Source organism: Heterocephalus glaber, unplaced genomic scaffold (assembly GCF_053883595.1).
Source record: "Heterocephalus glaber isolate CG9 unplaced genomic scaffold, H.glaber_assembly_v1.0 deba00001509, whole genome shotgun sequence".
NCBI classification, from domain to species: domain Eukaryota; kingdom Metazoa; phylum Chordata; class Mammalia; order Rodentia; family Bathyergidae; genus Heterocephalus; species Heterocephalus glaber.
The window spans coordinates 44,547,842-44,568,304 of NW_028258325.1; the positions used below are offsets into that span (position 1 = coordinate 44,547,842).

Below are 20,463 nucleotides of genomic sequence, written 5' to 3' on the forward strand. Positions count from 1 at the left end.
AAATCATTTATTCCCTTAAAAGTAACCAAAATTGCCTTAATAAGTGGCAGAGAGTATATCATTTATGATTCACATACAGGGTTGGGGATTTCCATCATTCTCCAATTTTCATTTGGATGATTTTTCAGTCTCACCTGAAAAATCCTTTTTTAATTGGTACAGTGGAAAAAGGACAGTTGAACCATACTTTTTGTTTTGAACCTGTAGGAAACTAAAGAGCAGTAAAAACTATAGTGACTCTTGTGGGGACAGTGTATCTAACTAGATAGCACCAAAGTTAATGAATGATAATTTTATATTTCATGTTAAAAGTTTGAAAAATAAAGTTAAGATTCTTTCGTAATCCCATTAATTTGATATAACCTTTTTTGGGATTTTTGGTACATTGCTTATATTTTTGTATATAAGAGTTTTAATTATACATACAATTTTATTTATATTCTTACTGTCTCTCACCTAAAATATATAGAGACTCTGGGATATGCTATAGTAAAAAGAACCTACCCTTGATGTCTCAGATTTATAGTCAAAGCTAGTCTCTGCTATGTGGCTTTTGAGCCAAATATAAATCATTTATTTCATCTATAAATTAGAGGTTATATGCTCTATCTACAAATTAGAGGCTATCAATCTATGACCTCTGTCTTTCAGTTAAAGCTTTATCTTTCAGTATTGGAAGAGTAAACATGTGTATTAAGTAAAATGTATGCTGAAGTGCAGTTGTTGGTACATAGTAAACTTTCTATAAATAGTGACTATAAAAATAATATAAGCGATTATTTTATGCCCCCTTTCAAACTATTATGTGATCATATCTAAGGCTGTATTATTTATCTAACCAATTCTTTGTTTTGTCATTTAAAAAATCATAAACAGTACAAATGGCACTTTTTTGTATGTATCTCCATCCACCCCATTTTAAGAAGTGCTCTCTAATGGAAGTTATAGGATTTGATTTAAAAATAGATAATTTAAAAATATCTATATGGCTAAATGCTTTCTTAAAAGAACTGTGCCAGTTTTACAGTGTGTAATTCAGAGTGCTACTTTTATCACACTTGCAAGATTCTTGAATTTATTTTAAATTAGTTTTGCTATTTTTAATAAGTGAAAGGCAGTATCATAATTTTAATTACTAGTTTAGCCAAACAGTTTTCCTTCTGTATTTTAATATCCTCTTTTCTCTGTTACCCTAATTAATTTTACTGTATGGACATTTAAAAATGTTTATGTATTCGAGTCTTTTATGATAGTTTTTTCTTCTGTTGCTTCCAAAAACCCTCAGAACTTGTCCTCTCTTAAAAAGTCATAGAAGAGTTTGGTTAAAAGTATGGTTTGATTGTTAACATGCTGTCTGATATATCAGTTATATATGATATGAGAAGATCTAAGTCTATTTTTCTTCATATACAAAATGACATTCTTTCAATATCTTTATTGGACATGACATCTCTTTCCTTTAACTTATGACACCTTCTAATCACATAAACAATCTGAATCTGGGCCATTTAATCCAAATGCATTTTAACTTAATAAACATTAAGGCTTAGTAGATTGAGAAGACTTTAGAGATGATGATAGATCTTTTAGAGAATTGCTTCAGAGGCAGCAATGAGAGAGTCAGTATTTCCAGTGCCTGCCTTCTCCTGTTAGGACAGTGGGTCTGCAAGAGCAAAATGAAAAGTAACACAGCCAGTTAGATTTTTCTTACTCATTCTTATTGCCAACTCATACTGGAAGTCAGTCGATCACCTTGTAATTCCAAGTGGAAGTTGTATTTTTTTGGTTAGGATAGTGGTAGATAACAGTTTCTGTCTTATTTTAATTAGATAAAGGATTCATTAATACCTTCTCCATGATGAACACTACTGTATTTGTAAATGATGGAGAAAATGTAGATTTGATTGTTGAATATGAGGCATACCCCAAGCCTGAACACCAGCAGTGGATATATATGAACAGGACCTCCACCAACAAATGGGAAGATTATCCCAAGTCTGAGACTGAAAGTAACATCAGGTAAGAATGGGCCTTGTGCTGGGGATCATGCCTGTGCCCCTCTCTTCTCATTGGCCTTTTCAGATGCCACTCTGTCACCCATCAGTGCGAGAGAAGAACCCCAGGTAAGGAAGGAAGTCTTAAATCCTCAAACAAACATTCCTTTTTGCTGTGTTTTTAGAATGCATGTGTGCATGCATACACACATACACACAGAATCTCTATCTCTGTTTTATCATTTTTAAAATGGGGTACAGTTCTTCCCTAGAATTCTGATAGCTCAAAGCAGTGACCATATATTCAGGGCACAATAAATAATTCTGTACGGAGAAAGAGGCAAGTTGGTACCTTTTACTTGTTTCTTAAAACTAAGGAAACAGAACCATTAAGTATAGTAGCTCTGAGCTGGGCAGTGAACTCAAGAGCTTTTACATCATAACTCTCATTTGATCCTCAAAACATTATAATAAAAGATAGTATAATAGTACTTTTTATGTGCTATACATGCTTTTGTTTTCTGTCAGGCATGGTTCTAAGTACCTTATACATACTAACTCAGTAACTTCTATCTTCACAAACCTTATGTGTAGGCACTCTTATTTTCCCCATTTTTGGGAGAGGAAAGAGGTACAGAAGGGTGAAATGATTTGACCAAGATCAAATGACTGACAAGAAGTAGATGCCTGGGGAGAGTTTGTGTGCTTTTCCAGTGAGGAGCTGTCATCTGCTGGAGAATTATGGGTGAGAAGTGATGGGGTCCTGGACTGAGGACTAAGGATTAAGTGGGGAAGAGTATTTGGGGAGGGATCCAGGTGATCAAGGAGATTGGAGGAGGTAAGAGCTAAAGATGCTTTTAGGTTAGATGATGAGGGGCCATATTATACAGGGAGAGGAGGAGGAAGGCAAGTTTCTGAGGAAGGATGGTAAGACTTGTTAAATTTGAGGTTGACAAGGGACTCTTGAGTGGAAATGTCTAGGTAGGAAGTATCATAGGTAGGAAATTATTTCCTGAAAGCAGAGCCTGAAATAAGAATTCTGTGGCAAAGGATTTATGCAGAAGAAGAGACCTGTCATTGTGGTAGAGAAAGGAACCAAGTAAGGACATGGGTCAGGTGGCCTGAGCTACTCTGCACTAATATATCTCCCCATTGCAGTCACTCTTGGACTGCAGACCTGGTCGGGCTGTCTGCTCTCCAGTGGCTTAAACATGCATGGGAGGTGTCAGAAGGTTGTGGTTCAAGGCATCAGAGCTGCACCTATACCAAGGAGATGGGGGCACGCAGGCAGCTCAGAGGTGCAAGACAGTGGGGGTTGGAAGGTTGTGTGCAAGCAACAGGTGGCTCAGTGAGAATAGGTTACCAGGTGTGTGGTGTAGAGAAAAGTGAGCAAGGCCACTGTGTGCTGCTCCACAAGACAATCACATCGAAGAGAACACCATTAATTGCTCAAGGGCCATATGTGCCCAGTCTCCACACCAGCTCTGGCATCCCTGAAGTCAAGCAGAAATGTGAATGGCAAATACTACAGCAGACCCTGGGAAGAGAAGTACAGTATGTAGTAAGGGAGGAGGAAAACCAGGGGCTTGTAGCTCTGCATGGCACTGAGGGGGCTTGAAGTATCAAGAGAAGATGATGAATTCTTGGATTCCAGTGGCATCACCAGGTGGGAAACATCAGAGCCAAGCAAGGCCGGTGAGTCTAGAACATTGGCGAGAGGGAGACTAGAGAAAACACCACGGGCAGAGAAGGAAGTGGTCACAGGGAAACCAAGGTGCAGGAAGAGACCACAGGCTGGGAGGTGGCAGAATGATCAGATAGCCTCTCTACACTCTTGTTCTCTCACACGGCAGGCATCTGTCCCAAATTGTGCATTTCTTAGCATAGATTTTGTTAATACTGAATTAAATGAATCATATTTTCCTCCAAACAGACACATATTTCCAGGTGGAAACTGTGAAAAAGACATGGCCTTCAAGGCAGACTGTCTGTAGGAGGTTGATTTATTGTCTTTTTTTTTTAGATATGTCAGCGAACTTCATCTAACCCGGTTAAAAGCGACCGAAGGAGGCACTTACACTTTTTTTGTGTCCAACTCTGATGTCAATGCTTCCGTGACATTTACTGTTTACGTGAACAGTAAGTAAAATGAAGGGCTCCTTATCTCTTGATTTTTTTATTTCACGTTGTGCCTCGTGTTTGTAACAGCTGCTGAACTGAGCTCCTTGTATGCTATGTAAATAATGCTTCATGATAATTTTGACCTTAACAAAGACCTCGTGGTTTGGTGGTTAGAAAAGAAAACCAATTCCTTGTCCTACATTTCACTGACCACATGACCTTGAAGAAGTGGTTCACATTCTGGGGGCCCCTGTGAAATAAACAGAGAAGCAGCAGAATTTGAAAGTAACAGTTGTTTGAGGGAAAATGTTTTATTATCGATTGTTGAAGCAGGAAACTTGATGTTGAATAGGAGCTGGGTCATGGCATTAGGTGGGAAAGAGATGCTGTCAAAGCCCTGACGCGATTCCTTTGTCACAGTGCTTTCTTGTTCAAGGCTGTGATAGTATTTGTGTTTAGAGTGTTCTCCCACCTGGAACAGTGCAGTATTGATCCAGCTGAATGGGTCATTGCTGAGTACCACGTGGGGACTGTGGGAGCAGTAGCAGTGGTTTAAGAGGGAGAGTGGCTGTGTTCACGGGAACCCCACAGTCCTGCACTGCTGTGGTCCCACATACCTCCCACTCCCGACATCTCCTGAAAGAAATGTTTGCACAGATGCTGTGGCCAAGTGGGCATGAGCCCCACGTGGAGCTTTTGCCAAATGCAGAGCTTCTCCTGTACTCAAGTCTACTGTGGGTCCACCCTGCATTTCCAAGGAAGGACAGCCAGGGGCTTACCAACCATTTCTGCCTAGGGGAAACCTCCAGAGAATTCCAAGGGAGTGGCACAGTAATCCCTGCTGGAATTGGCTATGCTGGGTGTGTGGGGAATGGGAAGACAGCATAGAACACTCTGTACAGAACAACTTAGGTAGTTGCCAGCACTTTTCGTATATTGGGTTATAGGAGGAGGTTGTGGGAACAAAGACTCGGAGACATTCCTTGCCCAGAAGGAACTTTCTTGCTATGATTTTACAGCATTTACCCATTTGATGTGGCAGCTCAATAGGCTGATTTATTTATAAATGAAGCAAACAAAGAGGCAGTAAGTGATACTCTGGACAAGTTTTTGATTGCTAATCTAGAGGGTTTTTGACACTATCAGCATTTCCAAAATTGTGTTTTCTGAATAAGATATTAATATGAGTTTAGATAGAGGTTCATATGCTTATTATTAAACATATCTATAAAAATTACTGGCCTTCCTAGAATCCTTAATATACTATGTGTATTATGCCTCTGTGGGAGGCCAGGTGAAGGAATGTATCGTCCCAAACTTGGAACTTCCGCTTTCCAACTGAAACATGTTAATTAATATTTCAATTTATCAGAAGTTTTGATTATTTGGTGTCTCATTAGCTCTCAATTCAAATATTTCTAGATTAATTCAGATGTTAATCAAAGGAGCTTAATGTATTTATTACTCATGGACAAAATTATCTGCTTCTTAAAAATCTTAATACTTAACTGATTTAAGAGATGACTATAGGCAAATCAGTATCCTTCCAAGTGTAATAAGCGCGTTGTTCATATAAGACTTTATTTTGGGTTCTCTGGAGGTGGAACTGTGTTTGTTTCCTTACCTATCTATCGCAAAGGACTTTTTCCATTTTCCACAAGATTCTCAATTCATGTGGATCAATATTACTTGTAAAGTACGGTGAAAACCAATTACTAGCAAAGTGAAATAAAGCAACAGAGATACACAAAATGCAGCATGATCTTTTTACCTTTTTAGAGTCCACAAATATAACAATGACTGCCAGATCACTGCTTCCAAATACTGCTTTCTCAGTTTCCAAGTCTTTCTCCTGGGGACCAATGATGGCAGATATGAGTGTGGCGGACTGGTCAGAGGTCACTTGGAGAAGCTCCACAGTGGAGACTTCATAAAATGAGGTGCTGCTGTATGCTGTCACTTTCCTTGGTATTTGGACCAGAGAGGCATACAGATGTGTTTTCTTTCCCCTCTTTCCTCCCATTTCTATGGCTATTATGTGATCTGTAGGACTTCAGACATTGACCCTAGAAGGACACTTCTGACTTTTTGGGGAGGGGGTAGAATCGCTGTACATTTTACTTACCAAGCTAATTTGCCATTCAACAGGATCAGTTTTAATCACTTCTGCTGGTGAACACATGCCTGTTTGAAACTAGATAAGATAGGCCATTAACCTTCTAAAATGACCCCTCCCTGTTAGTAGGAGGCCTTTCCTATATTGTGGGGCCTGGGTCTCCTATATCCACCCAACCATTCAGTGAAGTCCTGCTCAACACACTGGGCATACAGATACGGATAAAGTAGGCTCTGTCCTCTAAGGGCAAGCTCTTCAGGAAGTTTGTTCATCAATAGCAGTTTGTTACAAACGCTAAGCTGACTAAAGGCATTTATTTCACTTACCTAACATATTGGATTTCCAAATGCTTTGACAAAGGTAGTGTTTTTATGTGACCTGTCTGTCTCTGTCCCAGTTACTCTGTATAGTAATAGTTAGCGTATTTATGATTTTTTTTTAGGAGTTAACAGTATTACAGGGTAGGACTTTTTCTGTTGAATTTTAAAATCAAAAGCCAGAGTTATTTTGAAGTTTAGAACTTGGATCAATTTTTACATCGTTTTAGCTGAGGCAGTAACATATAGGTGTACTGTGTGATTTATTCTATAATAAAACTTAGGCTCAAGGGTAAAAGAAATTATGTTTTGCAAAATAAGAATTAATAAAAATCAAGATAATAAATGCATGGGATAAATGCAGAAATTCAGGCTACTTAGTGACACTGATACATAATTGCTTAATAGATCCTGCGCTAAGAAATGCTAGTGAAAATTCTTGATTTGGAATGGTAAAATGTTTGGTGGTTGAAAAACCTATTTGTTTTAAAAATTCCATGCATAGATTTCAATATATTAGGTGTATATACGGTCAGGTGGGAGCTTTAAGCCCTTAGTGGAAGACTTTTAAAATACTGTGCTCTGACTACATGTGTTGAGAGCAATTAAATATGTGACATGTTAAGTTTGACAATATTTTGATACTGTTTTAACGACCCAAGCCACAATTTACATGCGTCTGTTAAACTAACTCTGTGACATATTAGATGGTTTTTATGGCCAAGAATAGAATAAACTTCCATCTTTAAATAAAGCTTCCAGTGGAAACTGATGGGAATTTTCATGAAAAAATCAAAACAAACGTCAGTGGTTCTTTGCATTGAATTTGCCTTACCGTAATTACTCTTAGAATTGCGTATCCAAGATATATATAGAAATCAAATTTTTAGTACTAAAAATTTGCTATCTTTTGATGACAGTGGCAATTTGTTTCCCTTGCAAATGAAAATTGAGAGGAAAATAGAGTTCTGAAAACTTTAAAAACTACCCAAAAGTGCTTTCTTCATATGCATTACTCTTTCCCACATTCCTGTAGATGCCTCATCAAGCTTCTATAATTAGCCTGTGCTCCTTATTTAGGAACCTATGGTCTCTTTAGTTACAATATTCATACAAAAAGATTTTTACCAGATCTAGGGTAAGTAAAGGCTAACAGTAAAGGATAGTTCAATTACTATGGACTTAAATAGCAATGAGTAAAGTAAATGTTTCATAAATTTACTTTAGCTTCTAATTTTAAATGCCCACGTGAGTCCTGAAGTCATTTATGTAATTATAGAGATCATGAATGATATGGCAAATCAATTTTTTTCAAACCTCTGGAATGATTTTTAAAAAGATCCAATAACCTTAAAATAAATGATACTTCCAAATTTATCTGATAGCATTTCCAAGTCAGTATTGTGAATTTAAAATATGTGGTAAATGGTATGTAGGTGTCATACATAGAATTCTCTCCAGTCTTAAAGGTATATACTATAGTGACTTTAGCCAGTTGAGGAGGACTGCTGTGGTCCACCACAGATTATGGGAATAGGCAGACATCAAAAACTAAAGCATTGTTCTTGCATTGTTCTACATAGAACACATTTAAAGATGACCTAGACTGGAAACCCAAATGCCTGCTGGACTGCACTAAATTTACTCTCAAAAGTCACCAATTTCACTCCATTTATGGAAGGGTGTTAACAGAGGGTTGAGAAACAATTTAAGGAAATGCTAAATAATGTATTATTTCTAAATCACTGCATCAGAAAATTAACATCCTGCCTGGTGTTAGCAAGTATTTATAGATCCTACAGCATACCAAAATCGGCCAAGTAATACATCACCCTGAATGAAGCCTTCTGGATTAAAAAGTTCCCCTTTGACCACGTATGCAAGTGTGGGCTGCCCTTTATGTATTTTTGGTCATAGTTAAATGCAGTTACAGATGGCTGAGCCAATTGTAGGTAGAAGCCACTGTGGGTACAATGGCCTGCAAGTAAGCACATGGCCATCCTGCCATTTGCCAAAAGTGAAGGTAGTAGACCTGTCAAGCCTGTCGTGTACAAAGCTTCAGACCTCCTGCCAGCCATCTGGGTTGCCCACCTGGCTGGAATCTCAGGGACCATTACTCAGGCTAAAACAATGGTCACTGGCTTGTTTTCAGGAACTGCTCAGTTTGAGGTCTTTGAGTCATTGTGCCCTTCAGGAAGATCCCACAAAATGAAGAGAGCAAAAGTTCTCAAACTGGTGGCCTCTTTCGGAAGTTAGAAGCATTTTCCTACCTCTTAATTTTTTAGCTGTTTACTTGTTCTTATATATAGGTATTTATTTGGTGCCAGGTACTGAATCCAGGCCCTTGTACATACAAAGCACATATTCTACCCCTGAGCTACACCCCTGCCCCTCAATTTCTATTTTTTAAAAAATGCTAGGATCTTCCAAACAAGTGGATATCCAAGCCTTGTGGATAGAGGCTAAACTTTTAAAACTTCAACACATTTCTCTAGGGGTTTTTGCTTGAGAGGCTTTGCCTTTTAGTATTTTTCTCTCATTAATTGGATTCTATTAGACTTAATCCCATATTAAATATTTGGAATTTTTAATCATTAAATAAGGCTGGTACTGAGTAGAGCTCCTTTCTGACTTAAATACTTGGTTTTGAGAGTTTGCTGTGGGGCCACAACAGTGACTGGAAGATAGCTTCATGTGTGTAAACATTTTGTGCACATGTGTTTTTAAAAAAATAATTTTTATTAAATTAAAACAATTTTTTTGTGTTACAAAAGTGTGACATGAAGGGCAGAAAACCCATAAAATGTATTGAAGCAAAAATAAAAAAAGATTTTAAGTTTTACTCTTAAAGTTTATTTACATTTAATTGTTTGCCATTACTAATATTCCTTATCATATTTATTCTTCCAGATCATTTAAAACTTTTTAATTAAAAATGTGTGATGATAGTGCTTCATAACCTGTTCTTTTAGGTGTTGAGCCACGGATGTATTGTGAATCTCTTTCCTTGTCAAAAAACACTCTGCTACAGCATTGTTTGGTATCTCATTGTATAAATCTTTCATAATTCCGTTAGCCTGTGTCTGATGCAATTTCGAGACATTGTGGAGTGAGGCATGATCTTGAAATGATGTGACTGAGTTTTAAAAGAAACCTGTCAGATGATTACTGAAAGTTTATAATTATCTTGTTTAATCTCAAATGAGTGACCTTGCTAAGTGCCTGGAAGTTAGTAAGGTCACCATCTGTCATTGTCTTTCATGCTCTTCTGTCTTCCACAGATGTATGCATGATACAGCTATGCCAGCTCTTAGGACATAGTAAATGAAATAATTCTCAGATCATCTTTGTGCAGTGGCTAATCTATGCAAAAGATAGTAATTTGTGTTTTCACATTAGTCTTTTTATAGGTTATGTGTGTTTATTTGAGATATCTGGCAGTGTTTGAACTCTGTTTTTATCCTGAACTAGAAATGAATTTTTGTTCTCAAACTGGTTGAGTGTTGCTTTTGATGTGATACTCAACATCTCTTTCCTCTTATCAAGAGAATCTTTGGATGCAAGTATGATTGTAGACATTTAAATGGGAAAAAAAATACATGGCATCTTACTTGGACTGTAGAATTTGCTTCTCTTTTATGAAAAAAATCCAACAGATGTAGCTCTAAACTAGACATTTCCCCCCTCCAGTGCAGCATTGGTATCATTATTTTTCCTTCACATCTCCTAAGAAAGTTGGTCTTTTAGGGTGTGTGCTGATTGGGGAGAATCTGTTTGAATGTCAAACCTGTTAGAGAACAAAGTAGCCTGCTTGGGTCTGTAAGGCTTTACCTGTTGTGTAGTTGGGCTTTAAAAAAAAAAAAATTTTATACCCATTGTAGAAAAGCCTGAGAAACAGGTTTAGGGATGTAACTGCATAACCTTTGCTGGAATTGGCCCCTAACTTGTCTAACAACAGAATGAGTAGTCTCTTTTATACTATGGAACTTCCACTCTATGGAAATTTCCTTTTCAATTGAGCCAGGTGTGTTTTTACATCAAATTAGTCCCCTTCATTTATAAATGTATGCAGGGGTCACCTGTAATTCAGTGGAAATTTAAATTAACCCAAGAATAGGTACATAATTTTTCTGTGTCAATACCTTTCACCCCCACTTCTGAATTATGTGGCAAAATGACTTAGCTATTTTTACAGGATAGAAAAATAGCATTTTCTCTCATGCCCGCACACCTTGGCAACATGTGGAGCTGCATTGTGCTGTGTGTGCACATCCCCACCCTATGTCTGGGCTATACAACAGCAGTGAGTGATCCTGTAAATTTAGTGCAGTGATTCTGGCTGAGGAAGGCTTTTTCCAGGAAGTCATTTTTCATCTTTATTTTGAGATTGGGAGATCTTGTTTTGTTTTGTGGTACTAGGGATTGAACTATAGCCCATCTCATTCTTTTTTTCTTTTTGAGACATGTTTCTTGCTAAGTTGCCCAAGCCGGTGTGGAGCTGGCGATCTTCCTACCTCAGCCTCCCAGAGTGCTGGGATTACAGGCTGCATCACCCACTGTGCCTGGCTGAAAGGTATTTATTTATTTATTTATTTATTTATTTATTTATTTATATTTTGGTATGGGGGATAGAACTCAGGACCTTGCGCTTGCGAGGCAGGCACTGGAACCACTGAGCTAAATCCCCGGCCCCTGAAAGGTCTTTTTTGATAGCTGATTAGGACAAGGATGGCAAGCGTCAGCGTCTGGGACATATTCATCCTGCTGATGGTATTGGATGGTCCACAAAATAAGAATTTTTTTATAAGTACTGGGGAAAAAAAATCAGAAGATTTTGTGAGACATGAGAATAAAATTCAAATTTCAGTATTCGTAAGTAAAGTTTTACTGGAACACAGCCATGCCCATTTGTTCAGAAATGTCTGGCTACAATTTGTACTCCCATGGCAGGGGAGACTTGATGGCACACAAACCTGAAATATTTACCTGAAATAACCATCTCACCTTCATCGTAAAAGACTACTGATGTCTTGTGACTATTATTCATTAGTACAATAATTTAAAAAAATATATAGATATTCTGTTAGAAACAGCTGGGTACGGGAGATCATAGTTGAACTTTGTTAAGCTTCCCATATACTAATTTCTAGATATCCTCAAGGATGCAAACACAGTATGTTTCAAAAATATCTACTCTGGGAATTTTCTAAAAAAATACAATATTTCCTTACTATGTAAAAAAGTCAGCTTGGGTTATTTTTACATTCTAATTTTGGCGGATTTAAATTCTTTTATTATAAGTGTTATGGCAAGAATGTAGGTTTCACCCAGACTAAAAAGCAGGGTAGTGACAAACTGCTGAAAATTGTGGCGACATCTCTGTTAAACACCAGCAAACCTGGAGTTGTAAGAGCAGAAATTCATCCCTCTGATTGCTCTCCACTTAGTCTTTTATTATTTGGAGACTTAGTCTGTGTTCTTTGTCTTGCTGATTATAGAGTGTGGGCAAATGTGCATGTGTAGCGGGAGATGGTTACATGGAACCAGAGGAGAAAGCAGCTCTGCTGTAAATGCTTCACCACCCAGAGATGAATGGAAGCAAGATCTCCTCCACCAGATAGTTCTGTGTGCATCGCCTCCCAGCCCCAGCTACCAGTTCTTATTATCTGTGCTATGTTCTTAAAATTCATTTTGTTCTTGCCTTCCACATGGACCTGATAGTTGGGAGAAGGAGTATTGTTTAAGATCACAAATTTGGAGTAAATCAGTGAATGTTTAGGATTTTTAATTGCATGAGCAATAAATTCTTAGTAGAGTTACTGCCTACAAGCTGATCAGTGGACTTAGGTCCACAATGCTTTGAGAGGAAAAAAGGCTATTTTTAAAATTTCTGTAAAATACATAACGTACGCACCTCTGAGGCTTATCTAAACCTCCAACTTGGGAGGAATTAGGGAATGTGTCATTTGGTGTACTGCTTATTGCAGGATATCTGAGAACCCACAGCTCAGATTTAACCTGGAGAATTGCAGAGACTTATGTATATTTAACAGCAAAATGTATATGTAATGCCTTACATGATGCATTGAGGCACTACAAAATGCAGATGAGCCCAGATTTTCACTTTTAGGAATCAGATTTCTACCTACCTCATTCTTTATGAATTAAACATTTTCCTAATGTAGCTTGTCATGTACAGTCCACACTAGACTGGGCTAACTTAGCCTTTTTTGGTGTGAGGTGTCACACCATCAGCAATAGGGACAGAGCTGGGGGAGTGGTGAGGCAAGAGTTGCAGAATTTCAGGAGGCACTATCTTGCAGGTGCCAATTTGCAAGGCCCTTAGTGTTAGTGGCCTCTGACATGTCACACTCTAGGAATCTCTCTTTCCTCTCTCTAGTTCTGGCCCTGATCAGGGTTCCTTAAAAGTGCTTTTTTTTTTTTTTTGGTACTGGGGATCGAACTCCAGTCCTTGCGCTTGCGCAGCAGGCAATGAAACCATTAAGCTAAATCCCCGGCCCCTTTTAAAAGTGTTTTGAATGAAGCACATTGTTGGGTCAGATCCACAACATACAGAAATTAGGGAGATAGGACCCAGGATTCTCCATTTAACCTCCTCTCTTAGTTGAATCCACATTGAAGATCCAAGGTCTTCTAAAGCCCAACAGGACAAAAGCTGCTCCACTAGCCTCAGGTTACGACCCATCTGGGATAGTAGCTTTAAAATAAAACACCCAATTAACTGGCCCACAGGAAGAGGTAGGCCAGCCAGACCATACCATCGCCAGCCATGGCCATTGTTTAACTGCTACCAGGTGTCGATGCTAGAAGGATTGGATCTCAGCACTTGTCACCAAAGCTATATGTAATTGATTATGTAATTTTGGACCCTTCCAATTTTTTAATTAAAATGTTTTATAGGTTCGTTTTTTGGCTACATGTTGACTGACTGTACAATAAAATAAGAGAATAAGTCAGAAGAATAAAATAGGAACTATCTGTAACTCTACTGCTCAGATACAATCATTTTCAACACTATAAGGTATTCTTTCAGCCTTTAAAAAGTTTTTTCTTCTATTGAATCAATATTTAGATTCACTAAAAGTCCATCTTTGTCATTGTGGTATAGGATAAGTGACAACAGGAATGTAGGTATAAATAGATTTGTATTATGAACTTCAATCCTATTTGAATTCTGGTATCCAGTTACCTCTGCCATCTATCTATGTGTAGACTTCTCACTCATCATTAGTATCCATATTAAAAACAATCACATGGCTAGGCACACCTGTGGATTTCTTTTTTTTGGTACCGGGGATCAAACTCAGGACCTTGTGTTTGCAAAGCAAGTGCGGTGCCACTGAGCTAAATCCCCAGCCCTGGATTTCTTATTATACTCTTTTGTAAGAACTGGAAATAGTTCCCTTACTCAGGAAAGTCAGCATTAGGTCCCTTCTTGTGAGTCTCTTTGAATGCCTTTGGGGTCTTGGAGACTTATTCCTTTCGGTGGGATCATAAACATTCATTTGCTCTTTTCTTGTGTCTGACCTTGTGCTAGGATTCAGTTCTGATTTGTAAGGTTTCTGCTCTTGAGGACATGGAGGCTGAAAGAAGTGGCATACCATGATCTGACATAAACCATCAGGTGTTCCCAAGTGCCATGAGGATGGGGAGAGGGACCAGCCAGCTTGGTTTTGGAAAGTTGGAGGTCATTTGGAAAAAGAGGCGATACTTAAAGTGAGTCAGAGAGACCCACCGCATCGTGCCTGCAGTCTCCAGAAAATATCATTCTCCTAAGAGTCCACTATTTTTTTGTGTGTAATGTCCTACTTTTCAGCCTGATCACACAGTTGCCCATGATAATTAAATGAAACTTGCCAGATGGATGCTTTCGCAAGATGATGGCTCGTCTTCTTGCTCTATTTATGAAAGCTGGCATTGGATCCAAACTCTCAAGGATGCTCCTACCTTGAGAATGCTTTGGAGAGTCATCTTTTGTGTGTATTTGCCAAATGGCCTGCCCATCAGCAGGGCCAGGTTGAGTGACAGGTGGGTGTGTCATGCGTGTGGACATCCTGATCCCTGCCAACTGGTTTGGCTCCAAGGAGGTGAATGCTGAGAGGTCCATCTCCAAAGAAATCATTTATTAGTGCTACCTTACCTTTCTTTGGGAAAATAAACTTCCTAAACTTCTGATCTGTCAGTCTCTCCTTCTCACCATGTCTGTTTTTCCTATCAGTTGGAATAGAATTGATGTTGAGTTCCTAGTCAGGTTAAAACACACAATCATACTATCAAGGAATTTTCAGGTCATTGAAGGGAGTATTAAAAGTGGCTGATACAGTTAATCTGTAGCCGACTGGATTAACCAAGGAGGCTGTCCTCTTGGTACTCCAAGTAGAAAGAATAACTGAGTTAGTAATAGTAATACTAATAGATGCATTGTTTCATTTCTGCAAGTCACTCTCAGTTCTTTGTATGCTCTTTCTTTTTCTTTTTTTAAATTAATTATATTGGTACATTTAAAGTATACAATGTAATGACATTCATCATTGGAAATTTGCACCTTTATGTAATCCATCTTGGTTCTTATTTTTTCCCCATTCCCATGCCCTCCTTTCAACCCCTCTACCCCTCCCTATCTACAAAGACTTTGAATCCATTTTTTCTTTTTCTCATATTAATTCTTTCCTTTCCCCTAGCCCTCCCACTTCCCCTTCCCCTTTGCTCCTTTTATTCCTATTTCTCATTATCTATTATACCTTTTAGTCCTTATTTACACTTTCAGTTTCTCACACTAGAGAAACTATTCAATATTTACACATGTGTGTCCTATTTATTTCACTTAAGAGTATCACCTCAATGTGCATCCAGTTAGCTATAAATGTCTCTAATTTCTCATTTTTTATTAAAAAAACCTGTATTTCCTTTATCCCGTCCCCAGTTGATGGGCAATTGGGCTGCTTCCAAGTTTTAGCTATTACAAATTGTGCTGCTATGAACATGAGTGCACATATATCACTGTGGTTTGATTCTTTTAATTCTTTGGGGAAGATACCCAGCAGGGGAATATCTGGGTCAAATGGGACTTACAGTCCTAGTTCTTTGAGGTATCTCCATACTGATTTCCACAGTGGTTGCACCAGTCTACATTCCCCCCGCAATGGAGTAGGGTTCCACTTTCTCCACAGGCCCAGCAGCATTGGTTGATTTCATGATAGCAGTCATTCTTTCTGGGGTGAGGTGGAATCTCAGCATTGTTTTCATTTGCATCTCTCGAATGACCAGTGATGTTGAACATTTTTTCCTATGTTTATTTGCTATTTGTACTTCTTTGTGTGAGAAATGTCTGTTCATTTCAGATGCCCAGTTTTGGATTGGGTCTTTAAATTTGGGAGGTCTGATTTTTTTTTTTTAAGTTCTTTATGGATTCTAGATACTAGATCTTTGTCTGAGGGACAACAGGTGAAAATTTTTTTCCACATTGTGGGTTGTCACTTCACACTGCTGATGGTTTCTCTTTCTGTGCAGAAGCTTTTTAGTAAGAAGAGATCCCACTTGTTGTTTGTACTAGTTCACGGGGAACTGAGGTTTTGTTTATAAAATCTTTTCCTACCCCAATGTCTTCAAGAGTTCTACCTAGGGGCCAGGAATTTAGCTCAGTGGTTTTGCCGCCTGCTGCGTAAGCGCAAGGACCTGAGTTTGATCCCCAGTACCACAAAAAAAATAAAAGTTCTACGGAAGCTCTGTTCCAGCCAGTTCAGTGTTTCTGTTTTAATATTTAGATCTTTAATCCATTTTGATTTTAGTCTAGTGCATGGTGAGAGATATAGGTCTAGTTTTAATCTTTGGCAAGTTGAAACCCAATTTCTCCAGCACCATTTATTAAGGAGGCTGTCTTTCCTCCAGTGAGGGTATTTGGCTCCTCTGTCAAAGAGGAGGTGGCTGAGTGTGTCTGGAGTTGTTTCTGCAACTTCTAATCTGTTCCACTGGTCCTCAGGTCTGTTTCTTTGCCAGTACCATGCTGTTTTTATCACAGTAGCTTTGTAGTATAGTTTCAAGTTGGAGATTTTTGATACCCCCTACCTTGTCTTTATTGCCTAGTATTACTTTGGCTATTGTAGGTCTTTTCTTGTTCCAAATGAATTCTTCGATTGTTTTCTCAACATCTGTGAAGTATGCTTCTGGGATTTTAATTGGGATTGCATTGAATCTCTATAGCAATTTTGAAAGTATGGCCATTTTCACTATGTTGATTCTTCCTACCCAGGAGCAAAGAATGTCTTTCCATTTTCTGATATCCTCTTCAATCTCTTTTTTCAGAGTGCTATAGTTTTCAGAGAAGAGGTCTTTGATTTCTTTTGTTAGGTTGATTCCTAGGTATTTCATTTTTTTGGATGCTTTTGTAAAAGGAATTGATTGACCCATTTCTCTCTCAGTGAGTCTGTTTTATGTGTACAAAAAGCTATTGATTTTTGTGTGTTGACCTGCTATCCAGCTACTCTACTGAATTTGGTTAGTAAGTCTAGAAGACTTTTGATGGCATTCTTGAGGTCTTCTATATAGAGTATCATGTCATCTGCAAGTAATGACAATTTGACTTCTTCATTACCTATCTTTATTCCTTTTATTTCCTTTTCTTGTCTAATTGCTGTGGCTAATGTTTCCAAAACTATATTGAACAGGAGTAGTGATAGTGGGCATCCTTGTCTTGTTCTTGATTTTAGTGTGAAAGATTAGAGTTTTTGACCATTTAGTATGATATTGGCTGTTGGTTTTTCAAAGATGGCTTTCATCAGATTGAGGTAGAGTCTACCTATTCTAATTTTTGTTTGTTTGTTTGCTTTTTTGGTACCAGGGATCAAACTCAGGACCTTTCACTTGTGAAGCAGGCGCCGGAACCACTGAGCTAAATCCCCGGCCCCACCTATTCTAATTTTTTGCAGGGTATTTATCATAAATGCATGTTGGATTTTGTCAAATGCTTTTTCTGCCTCTATTGAAATGAACATGTGGTTTTTGACCTGGTTCTATTAATATACTTTATTACATTTATTGATTTGTGTATGTTGAACTATCCCTGCATCCCTGGGATGAATCTCACTTGGTCAGGGTGTATGATCTTCTTGATGATCTGCATTCTATTTGCCATTATCTTATTAAGGATTTTTGCATCTATGTTCATTAGTGAGATTGGCCTATAGTTCTCTTTTTCAGTTGAGTATTTCTCTGCTTTGGGGATCAAGGTGATGCTTGCTTCCAGGAATGAATTTGGGAGTATTGCTTCCCTTTTAGTTTCACTGAAGAGTTTAAACAGTAGTGGCAACAGTTCCTCTCTAAATGTCTTTTAGAATTCAGCAGTGAAGCCATCAGGGCCCAGGCTTTTCTTAGTTGATAAGATTTTAATTACATTTTCCATTTCATTGGTTGATATTGGGTTGTTCAGAATTTTTAGGTCTTCTTCGTTCAACTTTGGTAATTCCTATGTATCTAGGAATCTGTCCATTTCTTCTGTGTTGTCCATCTTATTGGCGTATAGGTTCTGGAAGTAGGTATTGATGATCCTCTGGATTTCTGCTGGGTCTGTTGTCATTTCACCCTTTTCATTCCTAATTGCATGGATTTGGGCCTTTTCTTTCCTTTTTCTGACAAGTTTGGCTAAAGGTTTGTCAATTTTGTTGATTCTTTCGAAGAACCAACTCTTGGCTTCATTGAGTTTTTTTGTATCATTCTCTTAGTCTCCATTACATTGATTTCTCCTCTGATCTTTATAATTTCCTCCCTTGTATGAGCTTTGGGGTTGTCCTGCTCTTCTTTTTGTAGAAGCTTGAGGTTCAGCATCAGGTTGTTTAATTGGGCTCGTTCTGTTTTCCTAATATGAGTATTCAGTGCTATGAATTTCCCTTGTAATACTGCTTTCATTGTGTCCCATAGATTCCGATATGTTGTATTGTCATTGTCATTTAATTGTAGGAACTGTCTGATTTCTTCTTTAATTTCCTCTGTGACCCATTGGTTATTCAGAAGTGTGTTGTTCAATTTCCACGTGTGTATGAAGTTTTTTGAGTTTCTTTTGCTATGGATCTCCAATTTCATCACACTATGGTCTGATAATATACAGGGGATAACTTCAATTCCTTTGCACTTACTTAAACATGTTCTATGTGTGAATATGTGGTCTATTTTTGAGAATGACCCATGTGCAGCTGAGACGAATGTGTATTCTGATTTTGTGGGGTGAAAGACTCTGTAAACATCTGTTAAGTTCATTTGTTCAAGAGTTCGATTGAGTTCTAGTATTTCATTACTTATCTTTTGTCTAGTTGATCTATTTATTTGTGACAGTGGGGTGTTGAGGTCCCCCACTACAATTCTATCAGTACATATATGACTTTTTATGTCCATTAGTATTTGTTTTATATAGTTGGGTGCACTAGTGTTTGGTGCATAGAAATTTATGATTGTCATCTCTTCCTCTTGGATTCTTCCCTTTACAAGAATGTAGTGTCCTTCTTCATCTCTCTTAATCAGTGTTGGTTTGAAATCTACTTGATCTGCCAAGAGGATAGCTTCTCCTGCTTTTTGGGGGGTTCCTGTCACATGGAGTATTGTTTTCCACCCTTTAACTTTCAGTCTATTAGTTTCCTTTTGAATTAAGTGTGTTTCTTGTATGCGGCATATTGTTGGATTTTGCTTCTTGACCCATTCTGCCAGTCTGTTTCTTTTGATTGGTGAATTGAGACCATTAACATTGATGGTTATAACTGAAACATATTTGACATTGCCATGACTTTTTCTTTTTCTTGGGTTCTCCCCCTTTCCATTTAATTTCTTGTCATGCCAGATGGATTCATTCTGCTTTGCTTCCTGGGGTTGTGATCCTCAATGTCTGTTCCTTGGATATTGTGTAAAATTCTTTGGAGTGCTGGTTTTGGTATTCACAAAGTTCCTAAGGTGCTCTTTGTCATGAAAGTATCTTATTTCTCCATCAATTTTGAAAGATAGTTTTGCAGGGTATATCAATCTGGGTTGGAATATGTCACTCCAAGCTCTTCTTGCCTTGATGGTTTGTGTTGAGAAGTCTGCTGTGATTCTTGATGGGCTTTCCTTTGTATGTGATTTGTTTCTTTTCTCTGACTGCTTGGAGAACTTTGTTCTTCTGTTGAATTTCTGGAATCTTAACAATTACATGCCTATGTGTAGATTTTTTTTGATCAAGGCTATTTGGAATTGTATATGCCTCACTTATCTGTATGCCAAGCTCTTTTCCCCTGCTTGGGAAGTTTTCTGCCATTATTTCTGTGAAGAGATTTTTTATGTCATCTCCCCTCTCTCCTGTTTCTTCATTGAGCCCAATCAGTCTTATGTTATTCTTCTTTGCATCATCTAGCAGCTGCTGGATTGATTTCTCATGTTCCCTTATAATTTTGAAGCAATTTTTCTTTTCCTGGTCACTAATTGCAATCTTATCTTCTATATCTGAAATTCTGTCCTCACATTGGCTCATTCTGCTGTGTAGACTTTCAGCAGAGTTTTTCATGTCCTGGGAATCTATTTGCATCTGTTTTATGGATTCCGTTTGTTTCTTATGTTAGGATTCCATCATGTTCCTGAGCTCCTCTCTAGATTTATTAATCATGTCTTGCACTAGGGGCACAATTTCTCCTGTTATCTGAGAAATTATTTCTGATTTCATTTTTTCCAGATCCCCTTTTGTTGCCAGTTCAGTGGGTCCAAGTGGTTGAGTATCAGAGTGTTCCATCTCATTTCCCTTTGGGGTTGCTGTAGGTGATCTGGAAGTCTGGTTTTGAGACTTGTTCACATGTCTTCTCACTTAAACAGGTACAGCCTGCTTTGTCTTTGTTTAGGCAAGTTTTTGCTCACCTTGTGGTCTTGAATTGTCAGCAAGCCACCA

General features: G+C 38.1%; 1 protein-coding gene across 5 annotated transcripts in view; it reads left to right on the top strand.

Moving 5' to 3' along the window:
- Kit (KIT proto-oncogene, receptor tyrosine kinase) overlaps nucleotides 1-20,463 on the top strand; it is an 89,467-nt gene that overhangs the window by 47,744 nt on the left and 21,260 nt on the right. For all 5 annotated transcript variants that reach the window (XM_087187667.1, XM_087187668.1, XM_087187669.1 and 2 more), the window contains exons 6-7: nucleotides 1,830-2,019; nucleotides 4,018-4,133. In XM_087187667.1, the coding sequence (XP_087043793.1) occupies nucleotides 1,830-2,019; nucleotides 4,018-4,133 (306 nt within the window). The remainder of the gene's footprint in view (nucleotides 1-1,829; nucleotides 2,020-4,017; nucleotides 4,134-20,463) is intronic.